Here is a 15,268-nt window from a genome sequence, read left to right on the forward strand (position 1 = left end):
TTGTTTAATGTGTTTGGATATAAAACTGAGGGGGGGGGGTGTTGAAATAATGGTTGGTTACATTAGTTTTATATCTTTTTAATTTATAAAGCTTATGCTTATTTTTCTAATATTTTGTTTTTATTTCGGTGTGTGGCTGGTGAGTTTCATTCGGTTTTGGGCTTGGAGATGTGGTCTCTTTCTTGATAGCAGTCTAGGTGTTTTTGGGCCTGGCCTACAAGCTTCTTGGAGTTGCTGAACCGACCTACACTTTCTATTATATATTCAAGAAAGGGTTTACGTTTACAACACAGTTTTTGCCGACACATTTTTCTTAACACACAAAAAAACCTTTGTGGTAAAACTCTCTGTTCAGGATTCACAGCTTATGTGATTTCCAATCTTGTTCTTGTTCGTATGTTGAGATTTTGTTTAATCTGTTAATCTCAATCAATTGCTCGTGTAGTGTTCTTTGGATGTTGCAAAGAACAGATTGCTTGGATTTGGAATTTTGAATCTATTTGAAAGTAATAAGAATCTGGTTTAAGTTTTTGACACAAACAGTAGTTCAATCTTTGTAGAATGTAACATAAAATAAAAGATGGAGATATTAACAAGCAAAACTTTTATTACATTATTTTACATGACAATTAAAACATTTGAACTTGTTTGCTCAAATGATTATTAATCAAGACTCATCTGGCAATATAGATAGAATCCATTACACTCACACATTTTTAAAAGTACGGGTAGAGTCAAATGGAACATACAACAAGTGTATCCGGTTACTAAGTCGCCTGGATCCTCTCAAAACTTCCAACAAGCAACTTCAAAGACGAGATGGTTCCCGACACTCCAAGAACAAAGCCGATTAAAATGAGGAACACGTTAAGAGCCAACACGGGCCTTGATATCTTGTCCCAAAAGATCTTGATGTAGAAAACCGATGGGAAAATAAGTATAATTGCTGCAGTCACGAGTGAGCCTGTAAGGCCAAGCACATACTGGAAGTATGGGACGGTTAGGGCCAAAACGAGTATGAGTAGCAACAAAACTGAGCCAATGGTGCCTCTTATGATCATCTTGGTTTGTGACTTCATGGAATAAAGAAACTTGTGTTCGAGTTGGATTGCGAAGGGTGCAAATTCTAGTGCGTATTTGGTCATTGGTGTCAATACCGTAGCCCATAGTGCGATTTTAGTGAACACAAGTCCTCTAGGCATGCTGAGGGTAATTTGGGAATTTACTTCCGGGCCAAATAGTTTGGCACCCATGAATGCTAAGGATGTGTAGATCAAAGTTACAAATGTGAAACTTACTATTGATACCTGAAAAGAGAGAAATGAAAATACAATCTCAAATAAGTATAATTTTAATAATAACAATAATGTATTATTTGGTTGTAATCTGTTAATGAATTCACTCGGATGTAAACAAGTAGAGTTCGATCATATCCAAGCTCAAGTTCAGCTCATTTAGTTCACGAGAGTTCCATTTGTTGGAATTGTTTTGAGTTTATGTCTAAAGCTCGAGCCTGATTCGTCAATATATTTTCAAACTCGAGCACATTATAGATTAAAATGGTAATTATTACACATAAAGTTATTTATATATCTATAATCATATATAAAAGTAAATACAAGCTATTTAGTTATTTTTATCATAATTTTATATATGTAATATTATATTGTTATTTTGTAATTATATATTTACTACATAAATAATATGTTTTATTAGACCGTGAACTGAGGCACGAATTCGTTTATTAAATGAGCCTAATCTAGTCTTGAGCTCAAGCTTTTAAAAATGCGAAATGACTAATATGCCCTTCGGGTTAGGGAGAGAATATACCAACCTTTGTGAACTTTGATGGATCCTTCATAGCCTTATGTATATCAGGAAAAACAATATGACCACCGAATCCAAAAATATACAAGCCAGAGATATGCGGTATGTTCCCTAGCCGGAGAGCCGGGATAGCATGATTAGCCGAAACACCTCCAAACACGGCTGTGCACGCCACCGTCACAAAAATCATCATCGACATAATAATCCCGCCAATCGAAAGGAACGAAATGGATGACAAATCCCTTAGCCAGAGGCTCGGCAATGCCACCAACACCGCTATCACGGTCAACACTTGTGAAGTTGACAAATGATGGGCCCACGGGAACCGGACACTGGTTCCCATGAAGACCACGTTCAAGTTGTCGTGTAATGATATGGTGTAGGAAACAAGTGTCATAAGGATCTCTAAGTAAATGAACATGGTTGTGATGGTTCTACCATGGGTCCCGAAGGCGTGGTAGCCTATATCGGTGTAGTTTCTTGTTTTTCGGTTGGATTCGAGGCATTTTCCGAGCAGGTGAGAGGTGTATGCGGATGCGATTCCGAGTGCGATAAGCAGGAATGAAGAAACCCATCCTCCGTTTTCTAGTGCATATGGTGTTGAGAGCTGCCCAAGACCTGTTAGACATCATTATTCATTAGTGATTTTAGTAATTATATATGGATGATATTTATGTCATATAGTGGTAACGCTAGTGAATATAAAAAATTATCCATTGTAGAATCTTTATACATCTAGATGATGAATAATGCATATGTAACACTCTTTTAGTTTTTTAAGATTTCTTATTAGTATATAATAAGGTAACCAACGATAAACGTTGTACTCATGTTTTCTAAAAGAGAAAAAAAAAACTTTAGGAACTGTAGTTCCATCATCTAATCGTACTAAATTTTAAAGTTGTATCGGTTTGGTTATTGGCTAAACCGAATCTGTAACTTTTACGCTTTTAGATTTTCAGAAATGATCGGTTTTAATTATAAACAGTCTGGTTGATTCGATTAATGGAAAAGTTGGTTACATGGTTAATTTGGTAAACCTTGTGCTTTAGCTTGAATGGATTCAAGCCAATTTTAGTTAATAAATCCAAGTATATATGGAATCGAATATATGATAAAGTTATAAACAAATTTTTTTATTTATTTTATAAAGGATGATAAGCAGAAACTAATGTCACTTATAAAGATTTATAACAGAACTTTTTTTCGACATGTAACAAATTATTTATAGAAAATAAATATATAACGGCTATTTTTAATGTAGGTTAATTTCGTTTTTTTACACATATAACTTTAACCGAATCATAGAAGTTGATACTTGTTAATACAAAAAACATAACAGAATAGTTTCTCAATCCGTTTGATTTTATTAGTTATTTCGGTTGTGATTCGATTTTTTCATTACTACAAGAGGAAACTAAAAAAAGTTATATAAAGCGATACCTATGAGCATTCCAATCATATTAATGACCGAATGAAGGAAAGAACTGTCGGCTTCATGTGGACGGGCTTGCTCGTCATTTGACTCATTCTTCAACTCGAACTGCAACTCATCTTTATCAATGTTTTCGTTACCGCACTTGCATGACTTCTTACCATCCTCCAAATAAGTTTCACAACAATCGACCTCTTTCACGGTTGAGTTTGTGTCATGAGTTGAGCTGGTTATCGATTGTTTGACACTCTTCACGTTAAATATGCTCATTTTTATTTTTTGGGTAGGGTTTAAATCTACTCAAAGTTTGGAGATGGTTATGTAACACTAGGATTCTATTTGTTTTGAGGTTGCTTGAGTGTACCTCGGACAGTGATACGTGAGATGAATTTATAGGGTGTAAAGTGTGAAACACATCATATGAGAATCCAACGTCACGACCATTAATCTTTAAGAGAAAGAGTATGGACTGCGCTAACAATATAGTAAAAAGGTATCAAGTATCAACCTTAATTACTAATATATAGTCTACACATATATAACTCACAGGAGAATCTTGTATTAGTTACTAACTAGTTGCAAACATACCATGTGTGGAGGTGGGACGCGATGGGAACTCAGTTGGTTCGGTTTGTTATGGTGCTAGCATTGCTACAATCAGTGGCGGACTCATTAAATTTTCTTACAGGGATTGGATTTTTTTTTATTGGTACTTAGTTAACTCTCGGTATATATAAAAAATATTATGGTTAGGTTTGGAAGTTCGGGTCGGTTTAATCGGTATATAAATTTTTTTGGTCTGGTATGTATGTTCTGGTTGAGTCAAATCGGGTTAGGTCATATAAAGTAAAGATAATCAAACAAAATATCATATAACCAAAAAATTAGTATGTGAAACATCATTAAAAATGCATAATTAGAATACAGTACATCTAAATTTGTTATTTACGGGTTTTCATTTTGAAATCTAATTAACTATAACATCATCTAGTTTAACATTCTTAAGGAAACCCTTATCAAAGAAACAAATACAATTATCGTTTAAATAGGGTATTAGATCCAAATTTAATTGGTACTGGACTTAAAAAGTTGGGTAGCTAGAGATTGTTTGGGTTGGGTATTGGGTTTAAAAATTTGGTACTAAATTCAAATTTAATTGGACATAATATCTAGGATTTGTTTCTTCTGCACAACTTATCCTAACATTATATAATTAAGTTGTTCAAAATTCTCTTAGTTTGCAGTTTAATATTGGTAAACCTAGAGATTATCTATATAATTGTTCGTAAGACATCAACCATTACAAAATCACCTTTGAATCATGTTAACGGAATATGTCACACCCTCAAAATCCACTAACGGAGTTTTACCGTCAGAGGGTGTGAACTAACAGGATCGGAATCATTAGTTAAAATCAAACCATAAAACAAAGTTTCAAAACCATGAAAACGTTTACGAGTAATTAAATGCGGAAGCGTAAAACCATAGAAACCAATGTTGCGTCACGCAGGACGACTTAAAACCCAATGATCACAGTTTAAAATAAGTTTGCATAATTAAAAGTGTTTCAAGCAATGCATGATCCTAAACCGCGCGCCCGCCTCGGCTACCTGAGAATAACATACTAAAAGTGTCAACACAAGGTTGGTGAGTTCACAAGTTTAAATAAAAATAAAGCGTTTAGCGTTTGCGTTCAGCGTTTTGCGTTAAGCGTTTTGCGTTACAGCGTTTTGCGTTACCAGATAATGTTACGTCAATTATATATCTATAGGTAGCTAGCCTATAAAACAAGTATCACTAAGTGTTCGACACCGAAGCTGACTGTTTATCATTTGTCTTGCCACCAGGTCATCCAGACCATGGTATGTGTTTAGCCAAGATTACACCCACTCGACCTCCAGTCGAGTTTAGCGTTGGGTGGGGTTTGTCAAACCCAGTAGTACTACTCAACAATAACTCGCTATTATCCAATATTAAACGGTTCGATGTGAATGAAGGACTTTAGTTAACGCGTTTGCCACTTAGTCTTTACAAGTGATATATAATCTATATTAACAAAATCTTAAATGCGTTTTGGAGTATGTTATCTCCCCCAAGTGAAAAGCGTTTAAAAAGTTTAAAAAGGGGAAAGTGAAACTCACTGTTTGCGAAGAAATTCCCAAATTAAATCACCAAGATGCGCGTCACAGAAAAACTCTATCTAGCGTTCTAAAACAATAAAGAGATTTTTCTAAGTGTCGGAATATTATCGAGTCTCTAGACCCGGCACATAATACCTATGCACATAACATGTTTCGTGTTTCGTTTGTGAATCGTGTGTGACTTTAACAAGTGTATTTGTGACACGTTACATGTGTAAGCAATTATTTACGTGTCACGTATTCATAAAGTACATCACTAGCAATTACTCCCCGTAAGGGCAATTTGGTCAACACATAACAATTAACTAGCCATTATTCCCCACGAGGGCAATTTGGTCAAATCATGACAATCAATTAGCAATTATTCCCCGCAAGGGCAATTTGGTCAACACATAACAATTAACTAGCCATTATTCCCCACGAGGACAATTTGGTCAAATCATGACAATCAATTAGCAATTATTCCCCGCAAGGGCAATTTGGTCAAAACATAACAATTTATATAGCAAGTATCATGTTTCATGCAATTTCACAAACTCAGCAGCTAGTTTCACCGATACAGAAATTCTACTTGAAAGATTGTACTATCTCACCGATCACAGCATCACAATTAATTTATCAAAAATCATCACAAAAGCATATATGTCTTAGGTTTCCAGAACATATTTTATTATATTTTTATTCCACATAGATCTCTCACAATCATCAAATCATTACAGCAAACTCATAACAGTCAAATTCATGCGCAACAGAATGTTATTTGAAATTCCCGTTAAAAGAAAAATCCAATAAATGAAATACCACTTGGGTTAGGTTCCTAACTCAATGAGTCAACTTCCAGAAGTGGAACCAACCCAATTGGTCTCGTAGTTCATGAGATATAACATTTACAAAACAACCTAACAGCAGGTCTAACAGCTCAGCTTTGCACAACGTTTTTGTAAAATCATAAAAGTTAACTTTTCCACGTCCAAAAATTACAAATTTATATTCTTTAGAAACTAGACTCAACCTAGTTTACTGTAGTATCAATAATCTCAACCAATTTTCACATTTACACTTCGTTACAGTCACTTAAACATCAATAACACAATCTGTCCAGAAACTGTTTGCATCCAAACTCAACATATTAACTATCTATGGACCATCATGCATTCATATAACACTCTAGACTCCATAAACACTATCCATGCACATCAATTACACATTACATACATAATTAGGGTTTTTGTTTGAACTCAAATCAAAGACACAACAATTAACGTGTAACAATATCAATTCTAGTTATCATATCATTATCAAATCAACAACAATCATATTAACTTCATACACACATAATCGGCCATCTAGGGTTTTCAATTAACCCATTAAACATCAAAATTAAGTATAAAGGATGCATAGGATAGTCGTTTATACCTTCCTAGCACCTTAATCTTCAATCAAAAGTTGAAATTGATGGTTGTATGTGTGTGTATAGGTGACGGCAGCCAAGGAGAGCCAAGGGGGGTTCCGATCGGGATTTAGGGAGAAAAGAAAATAATAGTTAGGGTTTATTATTATTATTTATAAAGATACTATGTTACACTTTGGCCCCTCCACTTCTAAGTATTACTTATCTAGCTTAACTAACTTGTTTACATCTTGAGTTAACGTTTATAACCATGTTATCACATAACACATAAGTCTAACACATAATTATCACATAATTACTGTTTTGACGTTTTTCGTTTATTCATCAATCGTTTGCGTCAACTCGTTTGCGTTTCGGTGCAATTCCCGAAAGACTACACATGTAGTAAGTGTTAAGCGTCATTTAAACCCTAGTTTAAATGTAATGAAGTGTGCGTTATAGATTCAATGATCTTAAGTTTGAATTGACGGAGTTGAGTTAACGGAGTTAACCTGAAATTGACGATTGTCACAGAATACAACTCATGTAACCCGTTATCCAAACCTGTCAAACGCGTGACAGTTCAAAAAAGGTTACAGTTATAAACAAATTTTTTTTTCTTGAAATAAAAGATTAATAGAAACAAAGATATTACATCAACATAGCAGATAAGCGGGCAACAAGCTGCGCCGCCACCCCTTTCTGAATTGCAAACCCTAACCTGAATTGCAACAAGCTGCGCCGCCACCCCTTCGACCTGCTAAACAGGTCGAAAACTACTTGGCGAGTTCCTTTTTATTTTTACAGTTCTAGCTTTCAACAAGTTCCAGTGACTTGTTTAATTTCAGTACAACTTGATCACGATCAGGCTTAAACATATAGCAACCCTGAAGTTTATTATTTTCGTGTCGGGTTTGTATCATTGTGAAATTACCAGCACAAATTAATAACTATATTACCCTTTTTTTTCAATTTAAATGACAGCCATTACACAACACAATAAGGATATTAAGATTCTATTTTAGTTATCGATTTGGTTAATCAACTCGATTTTCAAACCGTCCTTAAAAAGCAAACAGTTGTTCCATTGTATAAGGATTGACAACATGTAACACGAATTCGGAAGAATATTCTTCCTTGTCATGCCAAAAACCTATACACGGTATCTGAGTTCATATAAGTAATTCAAGCAAGCAAAACTGTAGAATAAAAAGAATATAGAAACATCTATTAAAAGAGATTCGAGATGACCTCAAGAGAATCAAGACATACATAAGTATATCACACATAATTTTATTTGTGCATGATGTTAATGCATCTTTTAGATTTCTTTTATACTTTTATTTGTGCATGCATGATGTTATTCCATATGGAAATATATGATGCTAATAGAATTATTCCATGTTTACAGGTTGGATGCTACCGAACAAAACAATAATATTTTGAAACGATATTGCAGCAAATGTGACGAAAGGACATATGACACAACAGTTTAACAAAATTCATTTTTGTGGTTGGTTAAACCGATCAAGTTTAAAAGTTCAAGCTTTGCCCATACTTGTTATAACCATGGGCGGACCCACATAGAGCCCACTAGGTTCACGCGAACTCAATAGTTTGAAACTTTTACGTATAAGCTATATATAAAACTTTTAAATAAGCTCTAGAAGTGAGCCCGTAAATAAGAGTTTAAGGTGATATGTGGTATTGAATGATTAGAATGAACAAATGAATAAAATAGATTATTATCAATTTAATATTGTCCTGTTAAATCATGACCACAATCGACAGGAATATGCTATAAACCGAACATAATTTTTTAAGCGATTCTATAAATCTTTACCGAATCGATCGTATTTATCTAAAAACTTACAAACGTAATTAAAATTAAATAAAATAAATGTCAAAGTTTCTTATTCTTTATGTATGGAACAATAAGTGCAATCACTCCACAATAGAGGGAAGAATAGATTCTGGAAGCTCCACTTCATGATGCTTTGTGAATCTAATACTCCACTACGTAATTAGTTTCATGATCTGAGAAGGAAAAAAACATATCATAAAATTCGGATTCATAACATTTTATATGGTTGACAATGGAATATATATGTAAAAAAATGAAAATTCAGAGGATAAATATTAAACCGGACATTAGAAATGGGTCATATAAATCGTATAGACAGATTATACATACATTAATCTAAGTCACTTTCACAAAAAAAATAAAAAATATATCACTAGTATTATATATCTCTCTATTATAATAATTCTAATAAATAAAATAAAATAAAATAAATGGGACACTTACACAATGATAATCCCGCCTAAACCATTGGGTCAATAACTACCCGACAAAAAAATTTGGATCCTTCCAACCCTAGTGTTTCATCGCTATCTTCTCTCATCACCATTTCTAATATCTTTTCCTACTCAGACCATGGGTTCAAGCAATCATACTTTCTTCTTTACCATACTCATCCTGTTACTGGATTCATTTTTTTTTAAAAAACATCGCTGTTGCATCTGGTGGCCAAACACTTCCCAATCGTAAAATCCCTGGTAATTTTGTTTATGAAATCTTAAGTTAGTTTGTTTATATGAGATTGAAGAATCAAATCTGGTAATGTTGTTTATGAAATCTTATATTAGTTTGTTTATATGAGTTACTGTAAGAATCAAATATATGCAATTAGTTTGTTTTTATGAGTTATTAAAGAATCGAATATTTGCAGGGTCAATTTACTTCAACATTCGACTATTGCTTCTTCATTTGCTATTCTCACTTCATTGTCTTCAACCTGTTCTATGCCTTATTCAGGTTAGGGTTAGGTCTTTTATGTTTTGAATAATCTCTTCTCTCCATTATCTATTTATGAAACCCATGTTCAAGTTTTGCAATTTGCTTTTGTTCTGGCTTTATGCATTTGTTGTGGATTGTGGTCTTATTCAACAGGTAGGGTTTTACAATTTGCTTCATATTTCTGATTGGTGATTTAGGGTTCCGAATTTTGTTTTAGTTTCAATAGTTGATGTAAGAACACAAAATTTGGGAAATATAGGTTAATTTGAGTGAAATAGGTGTTTGGTTAAAGACTTTGTTTGCTTTAACAGTCAAGCTGTAAGGCCCCGTTACCGGTAGCCCTACTTTCGTGTTGGATTTACTCATAAACACAGTTCTAAATATCAGAGTTAATTAAAACATTTACGCGGAATATAAAACTTTCATAAAACATTACATAATTCATAACCTGTCTCAAAACATCTTTTGTCTTTCAACATTAAAGCATTAAAATTTAAAACATCATAAGTCTTCAGATGCCAGACTCTTGTTCAGTGCCACGTGTCTCCTCAAGCGAGCTGCCTCATCCTACTCACCTGCGTGCATACTAAAAGTCAGCTACGCTGAGTGAGTTCTAGTTAATCGTACACTATACAATACACATAAACTTATATTCTTTCATTCATACTTTCTTACTTTCATACTTTCTTTTGTATTAACTTACTTTCATATCTTACGTTATAAAGAGCATTACGCCCTACATTCCTCGAGTATTATTAGGGCTCGGTACCCTCCTTCCTCGAGTATTATTAGGGCTCGGTACCCTCTTTCCTCGAGTATTATTAGGGCTCGGTACCCTCTTTCCTCGAGTATTATTAGGGCTCGGTACCCTCTTTCCTCGAGTATTATTAGGGCTCGGTCCCTCTTTCCTCGAATATTAGTAGGGTTCGGTTCCCTAGTTCTCGAATATTAGTAGGGTTCGATTCCCTCTTCGTTACCATACAACCATCCTTTCCTTCTATTAACTTTATCACATTCATACACATAGGCATACATATCATACTTACCTTATACTTAGCGTTATAACCTGACAGTACGTGCAATATCCGAAGATCGTTCACGTACCATCAAGCAATCATTCATACATATCACATCATTCACATAAGGCATACACTTATCTCTTAGGATAAGCGTATTAACAAACATATCGAGTATGCACACAGCCCCGAAAACATAACACATAAATGGGGCTAGAAACTCACCTGAACACGGTTACGTTCACCGTTAATCGTAATCCCTTTCTTCAGCTGTGCACGGCTGACTGTATAACAAGTATACGTATCAATTAACTATCGCTTCTCATAATGTATTTCTATCTTTATATGACCCACAATGAACGGGGGTCCGGGGGCAGCGCCCCTGGCAGCGGGGTCTAGGGGCGGCAGCCCCTAGCAGGGTCCAAGGGGCAGAGCCCCTGGCTGGGGTCGAGCTGCCAGGTCAGCTTGGAAAAATTTTATTTCCATTAACCGTCTTAACACATTTTTCATTAGATTTTTAATTTATTTTCTAATCGAACTTGACTTTAAGCGAAGTTAACCCTCGGGCGAACTTAGCTCTAGGCGAAGTTAACCTTAGGCGAACTTAGTCTTTAGGCGGAGTTACCAGCTAGGCGAACTTAGCTTTACAGCGAAGTTGCCATCAGGCGAACTTGGCTTCAGGCGAAGTTGTCATCAGGCGAACTTGGCCTCAGGCGAAGTTACCAGTTAGGCGAACTTAACTTTACAGCGAAGTTGCCATCAGGCGAACTTAGCTTGCAGGCGAAGTTCATCAGGCGAACTTAGCTTGCAGGCGAAGTTCATCGCTTTAAAGGTGAAGTTGCCCAGTTGCAGGCGAAGTTGTCCAGATCAGCCGCTATTCGGTTTCTGTCCAGCATTTTGAGCGATTTTAACACCCTTGCTATGGTTCAATATCACCCACTACGCTTCCCGACCATTTTCGGTCGCTTATACACTAAAAAGCTTGGATCTTTAAACTTCAAAGATCAAGAATCATACCTTTTTGAGCTTGTTTGGATCTTGTTTAACTTGTAAGCCCCAACTAATCTCTCTCTCTCTCTCTCGGATCTCGGTCTTCCTTCTTCCGGCCGCCGGCGAAGTTGGTGGTGTGTGTGTGTTTTTGGAGTGTTAGGGAGTTTGGTGAAAATGAAAGATATTTTGGGTTTAGGGGATATTTATATCCTTGAAATCCCATGGATCTAAGGCCCATTCTCGTTTAACCTATTTCAATTAATCCAAGTCCATGGCCCGCTCCTTACCCGATATTAATTAACGCGAAATCACTAAACGTAACTTTCTTTATTCATCATTAAAATTTTAGGATGTTACACAAGCAAAGCGTTATGATGGTGTATAAGCAACATATGTATCTTTGTGCTATAATTTAGTTGATGTACATCATAGAAAACTATTAGTTGATGTTATAGATATTGCTCAGTGCCCACTTTCTTATTTGCTTTCCTATTGTTTCCATACGAAATAGGTTGATTGCCTAGGTTAAAGTATCAAATTGGTCCCGGTCGAAACATGTTATGATAAGAATGAGTTCGAGTCACAACGAGTTGTTTTATATAATGGTATTTTCTAACTTAAATGACAAATTCACTATTGGTAACAAAATCCATGGTAAGTTTATTTTTACTTTTAATTTAATTTAAATAATTTAGCCGATTTCATTCCTTACCTATGAAAACACATTCAATCAATTGTTTAATTGAATAATTAAATGACTAAATATAACAAACTTTCCACATTATTCTAAATATATTACGTGCATTTAGGATTTTAGTTTTAAAGTTGTCAATTTATTATATATATTTCAATTTATACCAGAGTTCTATTTAATAAAATTATATTTTCAGTTTCTAACAATATTATATTTATAAACATTATACTTAAAACATAGAAAGGAACAATTTATTTTTAAACTTGATTTATGAAAAGATACACCTACGTTTTCTTTTAATGGAGAGAAACATAGATTTCCTTTATTTGTTACCTAAATGGCAGCTAAAACACACCTTTGGTATTGTAAGTTTTTTATTTCTTAAAACATAGAAAGGAACAATTTATTTTTAAACTTGATTTATGTAAGTTTTTTTTTTACTTAGAGCCGAGGGTCTCTCTGGAAGCCACCTCTTTATTCCTTTGGATAGAGGTACGGTGTGCCTACATCCCACCCTCCCCAGACCCTACTTATAGCTTTGCTGTCGGTGGGATTTTACTGGGCATGATTGATTGATTGATTGATTTATGTCTTTTCATTTAACTTATCATGCAACTACATATCAAAAATTCCAACTTCAGGTTAATGGCTTCATCAAACATCACTTTGCTTAAGGATTTAAATAATCAGATGTCGAATTTTATATTAAAAAGGCAAGTTATACGTTTATGGAGACAACCTGTCAATAATAGGCCATCAGAAACATATAGTATTGAACTGATACTTCTCGACACATGTATTACACAATTAGTTGGTCTCCTTTGAAGATATCGAACACTACAAACTTCCAACTGATTTATCTTTAGGTTCATAATAAAAGTATTTAACTTTATTTTTTCTTATAATTCAATCTATCAACTGAGAGTTAATATAACATTTAATTTTTTTTTAGATATAATTGCATATGTATTTACATGTTCTGAAATAAAGGAATTGAAACTGAAGAATGGCAAGGATACCAAGCATTGTGTTGCGACAATTAATGATTTGGGGTGCCCACTATTTCATACATTATTTTCTTTTGTGTAGTAAAGATAACATATAAAGATTGTATGTAATAGTTTTATTTAAATGTTGCAGGGGAAACAACCTGCAGTTGACATTATGGGATGAATATGCAGATTAACTAGCCACTTACAAGAGAAAAAAATCCTATTGTTGAGCCACTCATTGTAATTTTGCAATTTGCAAAGTACAAAAAATGGGATGGTAAAAACAACATTTGTTTAATATTAAGTATATTATTGTTGAACACTTATAAATTTTACTTTTATGTTTTATCTATTTTGCGGCCGGTCCATCAGTGTCCAATATGTGTTTTGGTAGCAAACTTTATATCAATACTGAACTTCCAGAGATAGAAGCATTTAGAAACAGGTTGTTATAATGTTCAATAAATCGTATATTAATATTATATAATTATTTTTATTTCCAATATGTTGTAACTTATTAAACGTGCGAGATTTAATCATGAAATTTTATATTTATAATCACAATTTGCTTTCAAGGGTTAATAATGGATCTATTTCAAGTCAAAGTTTGACTTGTGAGACAATTGTGAATGATATAAAGGATGAGTTTTTGCATAAGAATGATTTCAATTGCATTGCTAAGGTGAATAAATTGTTAAAAGGTATGACTTAACAATTAAATAAATTAAATAATTTTATACATTTTATTATCTGATGAATGTTTATATAATTTCGTTTACTACTTACAGGTTCAAATTGTCATTCTCCTTGGAACAATCAAGTCTGTCTTGCAAGATCAACTCTGGTATTATTTAGGGTGCAGTTATTGCATGAAGAAGGTAGAAGAAAAATATTCTACGGAAGAAAACACTGAAGGCTCATTCCGCTTTCGGTATGCTTTGCTATGATGATAAACAAGAGCCAAGGACAGTCTCTGTCTAGGGTTGGTTTATTCTTACGATGTTCGGTTTTTTCCCATGGACAACTATATGTTGCGTTATCTAGAGTAACCAGTAGGCGTGGTCTAAAACTTCTTATATTAGATGAAGATGGGAATACCTGTGATAAAACAACAAATGTTGTTTATAAAGAGATTTTCTCAAATTTGTAAATTTGTGATTTTATAATACTATGTGATCTAAAACTTCTTATATTCGATGAACATGGGAATTCATTTTATTTATTTCAACATTTAGCGAATCCCGTGTATTACACGGGTTCTAAAACTAGTTTGATAATATTGTAACACAACAATAGTTTGTTTCACTTAACATAGTTGTCTATTTTAATTACACTTGGAATGAAATGTTAAATGATGGAAAAGGAGCAACATGAGAATGAAAAAGAATCTGAATTTTGTTTTTTTTTCCTTATGGATTCCACGTAATGTCACAAAGCTATTAAACATTGAAAAGTTATATTCATGAGAACCGTTTACAACTAGTGACAAATCTATCATGCGCACTTCATGAAATATGAACATATACAAATTCATAGCTTTTGGATAAACATGAAGCTAATCATCATAATAATTATTTCCTTTTCAAAGTTCAAGCAAGCAACCTATAGCTAGCAATATACACCTATAATATAATAACCAAACCAATCGAGTAAGGAAACTAATTAAATCATCATGATTTTAGAGTCATTACGTATGACTTTTAGAATAGTTGGTTTAACTCGACTATTAAGGCCGACTTATAATTCATTATGTTTTCTTAGTTCATCAACATGCTACGACAGTTGATTAACATCACCAATACGGCAATACCTTTTAAGACTTTTCGGTCATAATATGATCAATCACATAAATAAGTTTTTTACTTTACAAATATATGAAAAAACTATTCATGCAAGTTTTGGCCTTTCTGCTTGTCTCAGTTTATCGTATTTCTTCTCGATAATGATCGTTAAAAAAATAGGTTCATTAAATATTTGCAAAAA

General features: G+C 33.8%; 1 protein-coding gene and 1 long non-coding RNA gene across 2 annotated transcripts; one reads left to right on the forward strand and one right to left on the reverse strand.

Moving 5' to 3' along the window:
- Positions 1–711: 711 nt before the first annotated feature.
- Positions 712–3,946, reverse strand: LOC143534205 (amino acid transporter AVT1H-like). Its single transcript, XM_077028753.1, has 3 exons — positions 3,271–3,946; positions 1,835–2,445; positions 712–1,307 (listed from the first exon to the last, which is right to left on the reverse strand). The coding sequence occupies exons 1-3, from the start codon at positions 3,530–3,532 to the stop codon at positions 768–770; spliced, it is 1,413 nt and encodes a 470-aa protein (XP_076884868.1). The 5' UTR covers positions 3,533–3,946; the 3' UTR covers positions 712–767.
- Positions 3,947–13,102: 9,156 nt separating this feature from the next.
- LOC143534206 (uncharacterized) lies at positions 13,103–13,472 on the forward strand. Its single transcript, XR_013135500.1, has 3 exons — positions 13,103–13,159; positions 13,246–13,345; positions 13,434–13,472. It is a non-coding gene; the product is annotated as an uncharacterized LOC143534206 (long non-coding RNA).
- The last annotated feature ends 1,796 nt before the right edge of the window (positions 13,473–15,268 follow it).

This window comes from Bidens hawaiensis, unplaced genomic scaffold, assembly GCF_021521415.1.
Source record: "Bidens hawaiensis isolate Kalapana, Puna unplaced genomic scaffold, B.hawaiensis_p1.1 tig00010124_1, whole genome shotgun sequence".
Lineage (NCBI taxonomy): Eukaryota > Viridiplantae > Streptophyta > Magnoliopsida > Asterales > Asteraceae > Bidens > Bidens hawaiensis.

What these genes read in the sequence shown, in the direction of transcription:
- LOC143534205 (XM_077028753.1), bottom strand. Translation starts at nt 3,532, where the DNA reads ATGAGCATATTTAACGTGAAGAGTGTCAAACAATCGATAACCAGCTCA. An exon ending in TATGATTGGAATGCTCATAG is followed by an intron (nt 2,446 to 3,270) that starts GTATCGCTTTAT and finishes GATGTCTAACAG; the next exon opens with GTCTTGGGCAGCTCTCAACA. An exon ending in ATCCATCAAAGTTCACAAAG is followed by an intron (nt 1,308 to 1,834) that starts GTTGGTATATTC and finishes CTCTCTTTTCAG; the next exon opens with GTATCAATAGTAAGTTTCAC.